The sequence below is a fragment of the Bradysia coprophila genome, unplaced genomic scaffold, assembly GCF_014529535.1.
Source record: "Bradysia coprophila strain Holo2 unplaced genomic scaffold, BU_Bcop_v1 contig_138, whole genome shotgun sequence".
Taxonomy (NCBI): Eukaryota; Metazoa; Arthropoda; class Insecta; order Diptera; family Sciaridae; genus Bradysia; species Bradysia coprophila.
This window is the reverse complement of record NW_023503409.1, coordinates 859,897-875,310: the sequence shown is the minus strand read 5'-3', so window position 1 is coordinate 875,310 and position 15,414 is coordinate 859,897. Positions and strand designations below refer to the sequence as shown.

At 37.6% G+C, this 15,414-nt stretch overlaps 2 protein-coding genes across 4 annotated transcripts; one reads left to right on the top strand and one right to left on the bottom strand.

Moving 5' to 3' along the window:
* Nucleotides 1–1,779: 1,779 nt before the first annotated feature.
* On the top strand, nucleotides 1,780–4,156 carry LOC119073261 (nucleolar GTP-binding protein 1). 2 transcript variants are annotated; one of them, XM_037178636.1, is made up of 5 exons: nucleotides 1,780–1,850; nucleotides 1,906–1,971; nucleotides 2,049–2,323; nucleotides 2,379–3,837; nucleotides 3,921–4,156. In XM_037178636.1, exons 2-5 carry the CDS (start codon nucleotides 1,924–1,926, stop codon nucleotides 4,074–4,076), a joined length of 1,938 nt encoding a protein of 645 aa, XP_037034531.1. In that variant the 5' UTR covers nucleotides 1,780–1,850; nucleotides 1,906–1,923; the 3' UTR covers nucleotides 4,077–4,156. The 2 variants fall into 2 exon arrangements, with proteins under 2 accessions (XP_037034531.1, XP_037034532.1); XM_037178637.1 differs by lacking the exon at nucleotides 1,780–1,850 and having other exon boundaries at nucleotides 1,906–1,968; nucleotides 2,047–2,323; nucleotides 3,921–4,150.
* LOC119073255 (angiotensin-converting enzyme-like) lies at nucleotides 4,142–10,888 on the bottom strand. 2 transcript variants are annotated; one of them, XM_037178627.1, is made up of 4 exons: nucleotides 10,576–10,888; nucleotides 6,007–6,439; nucleotides 4,527–5,934; nucleotides 4,142–4,464 (listed from the first exon to the last, which is right to left on the bottom strand). In XM_037178627.1, exons 1-4 carry the CDS (start codon nucleotides 10,648–10,650, stop codon nucleotides 4,188–4,190), a joined length of 2,193 nt encoding a protein of 730 aa, XP_037034522.1. In that variant the 5' UTR covers nucleotides 10,651–10,888; the 3' UTR covers nucleotides 4,142–4,187. The 2 variants fall into 2 exon arrangements, with proteins under 2 accessions (XP_037034522.1, XP_037034521.1); XM_037178626.1 differs by having other exon boundaries at nucleotides 4,527–6,439.
* Nucleotides 10,889–15,414: the final 4,526 nt, after the last annotated feature.

Sequence of the window (15,414 nt, the reverse complement as noted above, 5' to 3'; positions counted from 1 at the left end):
GGAGGTAATGCCATATATATCCGAATATGTGCAGTGGATGTAATGCCATATATAACCGAATCAGATGTGCAGTAGCCCGCCCATATATTTACCTTGGCCTTTTTATGATAAGCAGAGAAATGATTAAGGAAGCTGGCCCAACTAACATCTTTGCTAATTTATTTTGCATACTTGCATACAGTGTTCACGCTAATTTGTTCGGCCGTTCGGTTCTCAGTTTCAATATAATGCTTAGTTTCCTCTTACCAAAAAAAGTACTCCGTGTGAGAGACAAAATTGAATTTTTTCAATTTTTCTTTGTTTATTTGACAGTTTGCTCTCTCACGGCGCTCTAACGGCTCTCTCACGGCGTACTTTTTTTAAGTGGAATGGGCACTTAAGAACTTGTCGATGTTGTGGCAGAACGCAGAGAGGGATTCTTTTGAAAAACAGAATGTTGAAATCGGACGCATTTTCCATTGGACTTTTTTATATGTGCCTGAATTGGTACTGGTCCCTAGAACCTAAAACCACTTTCAAAAAAATCTTCGAATCTTGTGTGGCTGGTGGGAGGTGATCGAAAACTGAAAACATGCACTTTTCTTACAAAAATTTCTCCAGTTACACGAGCCGTACAGGGTCGTGTGGGGTGTCATTAGAAAGGTAATTGCATGTGCTAATGGGAAAAATAGGGTCTTGTTGGGTATAAAATTCATCCACACTGAGATATGTGCAGTTGAAGTTTTCAACCGAAAAAAGACTGACAACTTACACTTTTCTTACAGAAATTTCTCGAGGTACACGAAACGTACACGGTCGTGTGGGGTGTCATTTGAAAGGTAATTGCATGTTCTTTTAGAAAATATAAAGCTTACAGAAGTTTGGTAGCATCTACGATGAGTTATGTGAAGTTGAAATGTTTAAGTGCTTATATTGCATCGAAGATGCTACCAAACTTCTGTAAGCTCTATTTTTCCTAAAAGTACATGCAATTACCTTTCAAATGACACCTCACACGACCGTGTACGTTTCGTGTACCTCGAGAAATTTCTGTAAGAAAAGTGCAAGTTGTCAGTCTTTTTTCGGTTGAAAACTTCAACTGAACATATCTCAGTGTGGATGAATTTTAAACCCAACAAGACCCTATTTTTCCCATTAGTACATGCAATTACCTTTCTAATGACACCCCACACGACCCTGTACGGCTCGTGTAACTGGAGAAATTTTTGTAAGAAAAGTGCATGTTTTCAGTTTTCGATCACCTCCCACTAGCCACACAAGATTCGAAGAATTTTTTTGAAAGTGGTTTTAGGTTCTAGGGACCAATATCAATCTAGGCACATATAAAAAAGTCCAATGGAAAATGCGTCCGATTTCAAGATTCTGTTTTTCAAAAGAATCCCTCAGAACTTTCATTATTCATTAACGGGTTACCGTCAGCTAAAATTTTATAGGGAACAATTGGAGAAGTTTCTTTATTAATTATCTTTAAGAATAAGGTTCGCATTTAAGAAGCAGTGCAAAATGGTAGCCGGATGCAAGATGCAAACAGAACAAGATCTGACTAAGCATAATCCACGCGTTTTTTTAAATTTAAATATGTGTTCAACCTGCAGAAAACTACTGTTTCGTTCACGGAGAGATCGAATAGTCTAACGTAGTCATTGCCAGAATGACAACAATTTTAATTTACAAGACCTGGTTTATGTTCGATTTTCATTTTTTCAAACGGTGAAGTTCTCCTACTGGCCATATGCAATGTCATCGATAGTGGAAACCTTTTCGATGAAAATCACGTTCGTGACATCTCCGTTTAAAGCTGTCAAAGTGACATATACGATTCTGTCTTTTTATTTCACAACAGCCACGAGGTAGATTTGTTTTTCAAAGTGTGTTCCGATTATTCTTTAAAAACTCGATTTACAGTTGCAGCAAACCATCAAGATGAGTTTGTACAACTTTAAGAAAATAATGGTGGTTCCGCCAGCCAAGGTACGTAAAATTACAATTGTTTTAACATTTTCAAAACATTACCAACGGCAATATAACCTCACTCTGTTATAATGTAGGACTTCATCGACATAATGTTGTCGAAGACACAACGTAAAACACCAACAGTTGTGCATAAGGGCTACAAAATATCCCGTATACGAGCATTTTATGTACGAAAAGTCAAATTTACACAACAAAATTTCCACGACCGATTAACTCAAATCATCCAAGACTTTCCGAAACTGGATGATGTCCACCCTTTCTACGCTGATTTGATGAATGTCTTGTACGACAAGGATCATTACAAATTGGCTTTGGGTCAGCTCAACACGGCAAGGCATTTAATCGACAGGTAAAATTGACAGCTCCAATAACGATACAGAATGTTGACATGTCTATGTTTACAGCGTTGCAAAGGACTACGTGCGATTACTGAAGTACGGTGATTCACTGTATCGATGCAAACAACTGAAGAAGGCTGCACTCGGTCGAATGGCTACGATAATGAAGCGTCAAGGCGCTAATTTGACGTACCTGGAACAGGTGCGACAACATTTGTCACGTTTGCCATCCATTGATCCGTACACCAGAACCATCATCATTTGTGGTTTCCCGAACGTTGGCAAATCGAGTTTTATCAACAAAATAACCCGGGCTGAAGTTGAAGTTCAACCGTACGCATTCACAACGAAAAGCTTATACGTCGGTCACACCGACTACAAATATTTGCGTTGGCAAGTAATCGATACGCCTGGAATTTTGGATCATCCACTCGAAGAACGTAATGTTATTGAGATGCAGGCCATTACAGCATTGGCTCATTTACGTGCGTGTGTTTTGTACGTCATGGATATTTCCGAACAGTGCGGCCATTCGTTGGAAGATCAAGTCAAGCTATTCGAAAGTATTAAGCCACTGTTCACCAACAAACCGTTGTTGGTAGTCGTGAACAAGGTAGACATTTGTGGTTTGAATGAATTGAACCCGGAACGTAGGAAGATAATCGCGAAATTGGAAGACGATAAGGATGTAACATTGATGGAAATGTCGACGATAACCGAAACTGGTGTCTGTGAAGTTAAAACAGAAGCTTGCGAACGTCTTCTCAGCTATCGTGTTGATCAGAAAATGCGAACTAAGAAGGTGGATGGTATCCTCAATCGTCTGCACGTTGCCATTCCGAAGCAGCGTGATGATATCGAACGACCAGCATGTATACCACCAAGTGTTCTGGAACGTAAAGCTAATCGTGCCGACCGTAAACGTAAACTCGAGAAAGATCTGGAACAAGAGTTGGGTGACGATTATTCGTTGGACCTGAAGAAGAATTACGTGACCATAGCAGAAGAAGAGCGTTACGACGATATTCCTGAATTCTGGCAAGGTCATAACATTGCCGATTATATCGATCCGGACATATTTGAAAAATTGGAAGAACTGGAAAGAGAAGAGGGATTGCGCGAAGAAGCTGGCTTCTACGTACCACAAGACATGACCATGGATGCAACACTTAGAGACATCAGAGAAATGGCTAAACAAATTCGTACGAAACGATTCATGTTGCGAGATGATCGCCGATTACAAAGTAAGAAGAACAAATCGACGATTCCACGGCACAAGAATCCACGGGTTCGTGATCGCAGCGTCACTAAACTCAAGGAAACTATGGAAAATCTGGGTGTCGATATGTCTGGCACAGAGAAAGCTAATTTCACTAAGAATGTTGTGGACATTCGACGTAGTTTGGTACAAGTTGGTAACAAGAACAAGCTTAAGGATCACGAAAGTTCAGCTATTGTGAAGAGCACCGGACAGCCATTGAAACGTGCACTACCACGAACCGAACAAGGCGTGAAGGATAAGATTGTAAGTGTTGTAAATGTGGAAGTTTTTGTGTTTCGATTCCAACAATGAGACAGAACTAAACCTTTTTCGTTTACTATTTTCAGATGAAGAGGAAGCTGCAAGTTTTGGGACACAAAAATATCGCCAGCAAAGTCAAGAGAATGTGTCTTAAAGGTGAAGCGGACCGTTTCATTGGCAACAAAATGCCAAAGCATTTGTTCTCTGGCAAACGTGGTACTGGCAAAACGGATCGTCGTTAATGCAATGTCGGTATTTTGTTTACCGTTTTGTGCTAGATTTTGTTTTCCGAACATAAAACAACCAATTTCAATAATCAAAATGATTTCTCTTTCATTTTTGAGTAAATAGTTTTAAAAGAAATGAGGTAGAAGCACTGTACAAAAGATGAGTCCAATAGAAATTGTGAACGATGTGCCGGCCGACGCACTGTATTGAAATAAGGCTATGTCAGCTAAATTAGAATTCCAGCCAACCACAGGTTCGTATATAATTTGTTGTTCGAGCCACACTTCCAATGGGCGAAAATAATCAAGTAGAGGTTCCGCTGACAATCTGGATGTTTTTCCTCTCGTTAACATTCTTATTAATTGAGACGAACTCAATGAAGCGCCTTGTTGCATCAGTTCACTGCGTATTATGAAAACGAAAAATTATTTTCCAATCGAATCGCTTACTGACGCAAACCTTACCTGATTAATCGACCAGCCTCTCGCGATCTGTAAATGTCGCAGGTATGTAGCTGTCCAACGTGACCGGATGCTTGACACAATTCGGCAAATATTTGAAACTGGAGAATGGTGGCAATGAAATATTTGATGTAGTCTTGATCGCTGATTATGTGATACTTTGATGCGGCATCGAAGTGTTCATGAGTGCGTTGTGTCGGTGGAACGATACCTTGATATCGTAATCTCAGATCCCACCATCTTGCATTCAAACCAATTGGCCCTTTCTCGAAGACCAACCACCTCCATTTCTCCAACGCTACGCTAAATGCCATGAAAGGTAGCTTATCTAGTGCTAAGTCCAGCAGATATTCAATGTTTAGGAGTGAATTGCCCGTTGAAGTTGGAATAGGTGAACTTAAGAGTCCCAGTCGTTGTAAATGTACCGGCCCTCCAACAGATAGTCCAATTGTGTGAGCCATAGCATCGTGAAAAGCTGGATTTGGCCCATCGCGATACACGAACGGCTGACCGGAATACTGCATGTAATATTGGATGTGAGTCATTTCGTGATGAGCATTGACGAAATCTTCTACAGTTATTTGGGTGCATTGCTTTATCCGAAAATCGATATTGTTGCAAAAGTCCCAAGCCGATGCTTTACAGTGAATGTATCCATTGTCATTATTACTCAACATTGAATTTCTCCAAAATTCAGGAGACATTGGCGGTAAGCCCATTGATGTAAAAAACTCTTCGGCACTTTGAAATATTTTCAACGGATTATAGCCTTGTCGAACCATTTCACCGGTAACGTCAGGTGTTTCAGGGAATTCTGGTCTGATAATATCTAGAATATTTTTCCAATTTTGACCCCACATGTTTCCCAGTAAATGTGCTGGAATGGGACCGTCTCGTCGAATAACTGTCTCGCCATATTTGCGTACGAGTCCCTTTCTAACAAACGTGAATAGCTTCTTGTAGAGTGGTTGAACTCGTGCCCACAGATCTTGCACGGTAAAGTATAAATCATTATCTTCATAGACGGAGCGCATTTGCTCGCCAGCATCACGAAATCCGTGTATTCTGGCTGCCTGGTTGGCTAAGTCGACGTACCTCATAAAACTGTTTTTTAATGGCGAACCAACTTTTTCATGATATGCAGCCCAAATATACAACAGTTCGTCTTGATTACGACTAACTTCCATAATTTTTATCAATTCCGGATCGAGTCTTAAATCGCAATAGCTCATGTACGGCGGAGTGTAAGGCGAAACAAATTGCGGGTCTGTGTGCTGTTCATTATATTGTGGTGGCGCAAATGCATGTGGGTTAATTTGACCTTGAATTGGTGGACCAAACGCATGGGAAGTAATTTGACCCTGACCTTGTGGACCTGGACCATATACATGGGAGGTGGTAGGACCTTGACCTTGTGGTAGAAATACACGGGGATTAATTTGCCCTTGACTTTGTGGAACAAACACATGGGCGTTAGATTGGCCTTGTGGACCAAACACTTGGGAGTTATCTCGACTTTGACCTTGACTTTGTGAAGCAAACATATTGGAGTTAGGTCGATATGGACATATCTTTGCACTTTTGTACGCATCTTTCATCACTGTAATCACATGAGTGATTTCCTGATATTTGTCCTCATCTAATCCACATTTCCCATGACGCAAAATCTTTTCGAGTTGCTTTTTGGTACTTGTGTCAAACAGTCTATACATATCAAACGATGCGGCACGTTTCCAGCTTAAACATTCAAACTTTGCAGCAATTGATTGCTGTTCGTTCATTCTACGGCGATTGTAGTCACTGCTGTTAGTTTCGTATTTCCATTCAATTGTTGCCACCCGGTTACACATCTCTGCCGCTTCTCTATTGTAGTCTCGAATGAAATCGTCGACATCGTTGATGTTTCGTAGGGGTGGCTGAAATGAGATTTTTTTTTTAAATATTGTGCCGAATGAATTATGAATTCATTGTCATCATTACAGAGATTTAGATAAGGAAATTCTAATCTTCAGCTTGAGACATGCAAAATGTTTATTCAGTTATCGTCTGAATATGTACGTTTGGTGTTTCTTGGACCATAGTGGCGTTAGATTAAAAAACGTGGGTTAATTGAATTGCCAAACGCCGCTATAGTCCAATAAACACCAAACATTCATTGAAAAACGATAAATACAGAAAACGTCCGTACACTTTTTACTCTTTTTACCCTTTTTACCGCGATAATACGAGTAATTCCTAACCGATTTTCAAAATTTAGGTTTTAATTCTCATTAGAATTTTTGTTTTGTTACCGCGATAACTTCTGAGTAATTTTTACCTGATATTCAAAATTTTGGTTTTAAGAGTGATATCGCCAAAACTTGAACCAATTTTGGTGAAAATGAATACCATGGTTCGGCGATCCGGGCAAGCTATAGCTCGTTTGAATCGTCTTTCAATTCTGAGAAATAGGGATCTTTTACTTTTTCTGTTAGTTTCCCATTTTCGGAGTGAACACGTGAAAGTAATAGCATGTCAATGGGTCGTGAAAACAGTTTTTCGGTGATAGCTCGAGATAGAAATCTTTCTAAAATGTGAAATGTTGTAGGAATATAGGCCTCTAGCAGACCTTCAAAACGAGTATAATCATCGGTAAGGACAGCCACCCGTTCTGGACTTATGACCCAAAATATGGTGAATGTTTGGACAGTGCTGCTGGCTTGCAACAGAACTTTTCCGCGGAACTGACTATAGGGTGTTGCAGCTGGACTTACCCTCTTTCGTTCCACGTATAATACACCCCAGAAAAATTGTGTTGCAAGCCACAAAGTTAGTCGAAGTAAAATGTCGCTCCAATAGACCCATATTTTTCAGTGTTTTCAACTTGTTTTTGGTGTTCAAACAGGCTGGAGCGATAGGAATGAAATAAACTAAATCAAAATTACATGTTCAGCTCGAAATTGTGCTGAACCGTGCGATCATTGTCCTTGAAAAGGTTGCTTTCTTCTTACTTCGTAGTAGGTGGAAAACATCATTTATTTGACTTCATAAAAATATCAGGAACTCAATTGCTTTCACCGAATATGGGCTTTTTGTAAAGCAGAGATGCGCATCGTTCATTTACAGTCAATAAATGGTCACCCAAGATGTAATTTGTACTTCACAAGAGGTCACGACCGTTCCCAGCTATGGAAAATGTATGAAAAATCGAGTTTTTTTACAAAAATATTTTTTCTGTGGAGATTTTAACTGCTTTTAGTTAAGGTCTTAAGCTATGTATTCTTAAAACAATTGTTTTTGTGAAAAAAACTGGATTTTTGACACATTTTCTATAGCTGGGAACGGTCGTGACCTCTTGTGAAGTACAAATTAAATCTTGGGTGACCATTTATTGACTGTAAATGAACGATGCGCATCTCTGCTTTACAAAAAGCCCATATTCGGTGAAAGCAATTGAGTTCCTGATATTTTTATGAAGTCAAATAAATGATGTTTTCCACCTAGTACGAAGTAGGAGGAAAGCAACATTTTCAAGGACAATGATCGCACGGTTCAGCACAATTTCGAGCTGAACATGTAATTTTGATTTAGTTTATTTCATTCCTATCGCTCCAGCCTGTTTGAACACCAAAAACAAGTTGAAAACACTGAAAAATATGGGTCTATTGGAGCGACATTTTACTTCGACTAACTTTGTGGCTTGCAACACAATTTTTCTGGGGTGTATTATACGAGGAACGAAAGAGGGTAAGTCTAGCTACAACACCCTATAGTCAGTTCCGCGGAAAAGTTCTGTTGCAAGCCAGCAGCACTGTCCAAACATTCACCATATTTTGAGTCATAAGTCCAGAACGGGTAGCTGTCCTTACCGATGATTATACTCGTTTTGAAGGTCTGCTAGAGGCCTATATTCCTACAACATTTCACATTTTAGAAAGATTTCTATCTCGAGCTATCACCGAAAAACTGTTTTCACGACCCATTGACATGCTATTACTTTCACGTGTTCACTCCGAAAATGAGAAACTAACAGAAAAAGTAAAAGATCCCTATTTCTCAGAATTGAATGACGATTCAAACGAGCTATAGCTTGCCCGAATCGCTGAGCCGTTGTTTTGAAATTGGTTCAAGTTTTGGCGATATCACTCTTAATCGATGGAGAATCAAAATCATGAGGTTAACGTAGATCGGCAACACAACATTTTTTCATTGTTAACTTCAGTAATTCGCAATGGATTTTCAGAAATTTTTCTTATCTGTAGAGTAATGAAATTGTAAATTTTTGGTCTAATAACCTAGAAGTACTTCCCAAAAGAGTTTTTGTTTGTTTTCTTGATAACACGATCACTCGAGTAATTCTCAGAAGGCTTCCAAAATCGCATATCGCAGATGCGAAAATATTGTCTTAGTTCGGTCTTAGTTCAGATAAGTGAGTTTTGAAGGTAAGTTTAAGCATGGATTTAGAAGACATTAAATGTTTTCTGATGGTTCCGACCAGTAGGTTAATTCATGTGATTAGGTTCAAAGAATTGATTTTTATTCGACTATTAATCTGGGATCTAAGACAATTTTGCGTGAAAGAAAGAATTTTTCCATTGCTTATGAAAGAGAATATTTGAACGAGTGTGAACTTTGCGAAACGAGGGCCGTAATTTAGTTTAATTTATTAGAATACGCCATCTTTTCGGCGTTTTTTAGTAGACTCATATTTATTGGGAGTAAGAAAGCTAAGACTGCAATAATTGAAAAATTTAGTCAGTCAAGGTACCTGACCCACCGAAGAGGCGGGGCCTAGTTATACAGAAACAATAATGTAAAGGATAACACGAACACCATACTAAAATTAAGATCTTTTTTGCCAATTAGACTCATTCTTTTTCTAACGGCGGAGTAAAACCTATTTTGCGAATAAACCTTATTCAATTTACATATGTCAGTGTTCATTTGAGTTCATAGAGCATAATATCCCTTATTTGATATTCGAAAAATGAACTGCTCCTGCCTGGTTCTACGCCGTAACTTATAAAAAGACCAAAATTCCATGGTAACAAACCCCTTTTTTGAACGAGTTTGGAAACAAAATTCCAATCTGATGATTACATTTAACTTTTTAAGCGGTAACAATGAACTGTTTAACATAATCATTACTAGAAATATCAACTCAACAAACTCGTTTGTTATGAAAGCTTACACCTACCTACATACATCTCATCTTACTTATATATGGATAAATCTTTAATCAACAATACATGTAGTCCGAACTTGTCAGCTATGAGTAGTTGAACTCTAACTTATTCATAGACTAGACACTAAGTGGCTTAGAATAGTCTATTGAACTGTGGACAGACCTACAGACTTACGAAAGACTTTGTGTCTTTGTTACTTGCCATCGAAAAACGAAAACCATTAACAACAAAATTTATGCTTTAAAAAGTCTCAACATTTTATACCTATGTCTCCACACCTATACAGAAGATATGGTTACGTGAATATTAATTTAGTTGACCGTTTGAAATCGAAAACTTTTTTTTATTTATCTGTGTGTTCTCAAGGAGACGATGTTATGAGTAATCGAAACAAAATATTCATGATAAACTGCGCAATACGTTAATTTTTGGTAAATGTTAATATGAAAATTATTGTTCCATTTCTTTAAAGAGTTTTTAATCCATGGAGCGTATCTTAAATGTAGATCACTTTAAATTCGAAAGTAAATAATTGGTATGCTTGTCGAGGGAATCTACTGATCACGAAAGTGTCAACGAAGTTGGCATCATATTCTTTAAACATTTCTCTATCATTCCATCGAGCATTCTTACTTTGTAGCCACATTGAAAAGATTCTGTTTGTCGTTCGTATTTGATGCAATTAACTTTAATAGATTTAGTCTAACGGCAAGCGTTCTACATTGAGAAGCGTGACAAATTGCTGAAAGCACTGAGTGAAAAGTGTACTGTTTGAAGTGTTTCCGCATATTTCAACCATCTGTTTATCACATTTTATCTCCACAGTTAATAGGTTTTCTTAAGGACTCGTTGGATCTCGATCCACTAACTTCACAGTCTTTACGAACCTGTTGTGCTATATATCCATTGCATGTTAAGATAATCATAAGCGAACTTAGAAAACGTCGGTTCGTTGTGAACATTTTGTTATTAAGGAAAATCTATTGCCACAATTAACAAGCGATATACTTTTCACAATTTTCAATTAGCATTTTCGCTCAAAGAAATCAAATTTTTTCCGCGACGACAACGTATTCAATTGTTTATCGAACCGACCATATAGACGCTAAAAAATAAACTAAAAGAAAACGAACGTTAGTTATAAACTGATGGGATGAGCAAATTCATAATGTGTGCTGTGTGTGCAGCCAGTGTAACGAAGACTGAGCATTATGAATGTACATATAAGAAATTATATAATACGCGAGTTAATGTTTTAAATATAAAAAATTCAAATGATGTTCATGTTATTAGAGTTGCAGATAAAAATTTAATTGATCCTTCCTTCGCAATAAAAAATAAACTTAAAATTTTGTATGACATGTGAGACTTCTTTAAGGGCAAATCTAACAATCATGATTTTTCTTCACCATTCTATAGCACCGTATAAATTGCTAATTAATTACCTTAAATAAAAGTCAGGGTCTTACACCAGAAAATACCGAAAAATGCGGGTAACAAAAAGGTTCACTGTAATTGAAAATGTATGAAATGCTATGAAAAATGTTAAATGTGGGTAACAATTTTTCGTTGAGGGCACGATAACTTGAGTAATTCTCAACCAATTTGGATGATTCTTTTTTTTAAGTCCCGAGGCTAAGTTCGAAGATGGGGTATGAATGACTAAGGATCTGAAAGCTATCCGAGAAAAACAGGATTTTACACTGTTGATCGTAGCATCAATTACAGTTTGTTACGTCACTGTTTGTAAATATTTGTTTAGGCAAGTGTGAGGTTTGCGAAACGAGCCGAGGACGAGTGGAGTAATCACACGTGCCTAAACAAGCATTTACAAGCAGTGTAACACATTTTACATGTTTATGGACGGTTTGTGCTTTTTCCCTGTCACAAGCAGTGATGTAAAGTACACTTTACCGTGCATAAGCATGTAATAGTATATTACTTCCGAGGTTCCAAGTTGTGTATTTGATAAGTGGGTTGTTACAGCCCGACCCGAAGGGGAGGGCTGTATTCCCCACTTGTCAAATAACAACTTGGAACCTCGTAAGTACAATGCTTTACGTGATTAGGCAATGTAAATGAAAATGAAACATGCCGTAACACGTAAAAAAAGATTAAAAGATCAAAAAAGATCAAATTTGTGTACAAAAGTGTAAGAGAAGAACATCTATCGCACTTTTTTATTTTATGAAAAAGTCTTCGTTCCACAATCACAAAACATACTTCGTATCTACTCTGATGTAACAAAAAGGCAATCAAACAGAATAATAGACAGCTCATGTGAGTGGGAATCTACGGTAGACTACACTAGTAATATTTTATTTATGATTTACGGTTGATTGAAAATCTTGAAAAGCGAAAATTTACAAGAAAATTGAGAACTCAAAAAGTGGTCCAAAATCATTCAACCTTATGCTCGATGGTTTCCGTAGATTTTTAGCCCCGTACGAAGTACGAAGGGGCTTATAGGATTACGATGCCGTGTGTAATTGATGGAATTCGAAGCAGACGGTAAGGGCAAAGTGTTTGCCTATGTTCATAGATGACGAATCCGCAATAAAAATTTGGGCCGTCTGTCCGTCTGTCCGTCACGTCGATATCTTGAGTAAATCAAATCCGATTTCAAAAAAAAAAAATTTCCCTGAAAGATAGTCAAAATAGTGAGGCTAAGTTCGAAGATGGGCATATTCGGGTCGGCCCTTCGTGAGTTAGGGCCACCTAAGTGATTTAAGGTCTTTTGGTGCTATTTATGGCAAAATAAACGATGGAAATGTAAATGACACGGCAAATGATAGGTATTGTCAATACCAATCCAGGAAAAAAAAGTTTTTAAAAATCGGGTGAGTGGACCGTGAGTTAGGGCCGTAGAAGTGAAAAGCTATTAGGGCCCTATGTGTATTTTACATAGAACTCAAGTAAATTTAATCCGTTTTTCGTAATTTTTGTTTGATTTGGAAGGTAATCGAACGCCAAATAGAAAGTTGTTGAAAAAAAATTAAATTTGGGTCCTTGGACTAAGGCCACTACTAGGGCCCTATGTGTATTTTACATTTCGAGTAAATTTCATTCGTTTTTCGTAATTTTTGTGTCATTTGGAAGGTAATCAAAGGCCGAATAGAATGTTGTTGAAAAAAAAATTAAATTTGGGTCCTCGGACTAAGGCCGCTATTAGGGCCCTATGCGTATTTTACATACAACTCGAGTAAATTTCATCCGTTTTTCGTAATTTTTGTTTCATTTGAAAGATAATCGAACACCGAATAGAATGTTGTTGATAAAAAAATTAAATTTGGGTCCTTGGACTAAGGCCGCTACTAGGGCCCTATGTGTATTTTACATATAACTCGAGCAAATTTCATCCGTTTTTCGTAATTTTTGTTTCATTTGGAAGGTAATCAAAGGCCGAATAGAATGTTGTTGAAAAAAAATTAATTTGTGTATTTTACATACAACTCGAGTAAATTTCATCCGTTTTTCGTAATTTTTGTTTCATTTGGAAGGTAATCAAAGGCCGAATGTAGTTGAAAAAAAAAATTAAATTTGGATCCTCGGTCTGAGGCCGATACTAGGCCCTATGTGTATTTATACTCAATAAATTAAAATTTTAGGGCTATTTGAAATTTTTGTTTTATTTGAAAGGAACGTCGTACGGGGCTTCGTAATTGCGCTATGCGCAATTTGTAAGATGTACACATTTCATAATAATTTTACTTTAACTACTTTAACCGGCGCATAGGCTTACGGTCAAAGTAGGGTGACAGACGCACTAGGGTCACGTACGCAAAAGATATACGGGTTTGTACGGGGCTCAGTCGCAGCAAACGCTCCGACTGTTCTGATGGCTCGTTTTTTTTTCAATTTTTCCTGTCATTCGCGTGGAGTTATTAATATAGTAAATAAATTTGACAAGTTTTCATGAATACAGCTGAAAAAATAAAGTGGAATCAGTGATGCTTCTGAAGACTAACAATAAAAAATGAAAATGCAATGAAACTGATCAAAAATACATTTAGAAAAGTGTCAGTCAAGGGACCTGAACCGCCCAAAAGGTGGGACCTATTTTCATGTTTACAACAAAAATTTAAAAAAATTGTTTTTCAATTGGAAAATATTGTCTGTCGTTTGTAATAATTTACTTTGCCATGGTTTATGATTTCCGAAACGGGATTTTAACTAACCGATTATGTCGTAGACAATGCCACAGAGATTCCATTTATATACGATCTTTTGGTATATTAATTGAGACACTCCTTATCAACCAACCAATTTTATAGTGAGGTTGAATGTAGTTGGAATGCTAAACTGTTTTGTTGAAGTGCATGAGTGAATAAATATTTCATTCAACATTTTAAGGAAGGGACCACAGCGAGGAAGTCTTGTTTGGTTTCTTTTTTGTAAAATAAATTGTGATCAAAAAAGGAGTAACTTTCAAATTCATACCGAAATGAAAGTAATGCTGATAACGCTGATTTGAATATCTCTGCAGCTATTGCAGTATCAATGCACAGAAAAATGCTAACAGCACTGAGCCAGTTGGCGCGTTTCGTCTGATCATTCGCATACTGACAGTTAAATCGCTGACACTCTACCATTTTTTTCCATGCAAAAACTTTTTTAACGATTGTAAAGAGACCTCGAAAAACGTCCAATACTTCTCAAACACTGCGAAAATCTGTGAGAGCACAAAAAAACATGGCAGGAAAAGTACGTTTTGCTACGGAATCAACATCGCGCACAGGCAACATGGACCGGCCGTTAGTCACACAACTACGGATTAACAAAAGATATCGCTCTGCCGCAAAATTATCAGACTTTTTTAAACATATGAGAGCTCGAGGAAAGCCTGATCCGTTTATCATTGAAGATTATGTTCCAGTTTCAACTCAGTCATCACAATCTACGGTGACCAACGATGCTACCTCCACAACCCCGATGCTTTCCGAATTAACCACTCAAATGCCAGAATATGCAGTAGGCAGTAACGAAAATAATCCATTTACACTTCCGAAGTTACCAAGATCAACCACCGGTCGTAAAAAGCTTTACTTGAAGCGGAAAAAAAAACAGACTGAGAGTACGCAGTGGACCAATGAAGTGATAGACCTTTCAAGTGAAAATGAATCTTCTCCCGCAAGAAACCAGACTGAGAGGAGGCAGAGGACCAATGAAGTGATCCGTTCAAGTAAAAATAAATCTTCTAAAAGTCAGTCCGCAAAAGAAGACCCAATATGCAATCTTAGACCGAGGAAACCAACCATTTTCCCACAATAGAATAGTTATTTCCTTTTCATTTGTCATTAAAAGTGTCCGTCTTTTGTCAATTTAAAATGTTCACAATTTAAAATTGTTAGATAATTAGCCGAGTTTTGTCCAATACAAAAATTTCCTTGTGACTGCATTCGAAAGATGATTGGATTAAAATTCACCCATATGACATACAAATCTGTGTTTTATTACTGATTCTTTATTCACTGAAGCTGATGATCTTTGTCGATATTGTGGACAATTTTCTGAATTGATTTGAAGAAACTTTAAAATCATCTACCATCACATCAAATTCGATCGACTTTGAACGGTCCATTTTGATTGTATACCTGAAATTTGCTATTCCATTATTGTTTAAAGTTCTGACTCAAGTCCGTATCCTTTTACAGACTTTCTAACTCATAGTGTCTAAACGACATGTCATTATAGTTCCAATTTTCTGTTAACCCACCCAATTGTGA

Coding starts and splice junctions, on each gene's coding strand:
- LOC119073261 (XM_037178636.1), top strand. CDS start 1,924: ATGAGTTTGTACAACTTTAAGAAAATAATGGTGGTTCCGCCAGCCAAG. Junction 2,324..2,378: donor GCAAGGCATTTAATCGACAG/GTAAAATTGACA, acceptor CTATGTTTACAG/CGTTGCAAAGGACTACGTGC. Junction 3,838..3,920: donor AAGGCGTGAAGGATAAGATT/GTAAGTGTTGTA, acceptor TACTATTTTCAG/ATGAAGAGGAAGCTGCAAGT.
- LOC119073255 (XM_037178626.1), bottom strand. CDS start 10,650: ATGTTCACAACGAACCGACGTTTTCTAAGTTCGCTTATGATTATCTTA. Junction 6,440..10,575: donor ATGGATATATAGCACAACAG/GTTCGTAAAGAC, acceptor ATCTCATTTCAG/CCACCCCTACGAAACATCAA. Junction 4,465..4,526: donor GAGGCTGGTCGATTAATCAG/GTAAGGTTTGCG, acceptor CATAATACGCAG/TGAACTGATGCAACAAGGCG.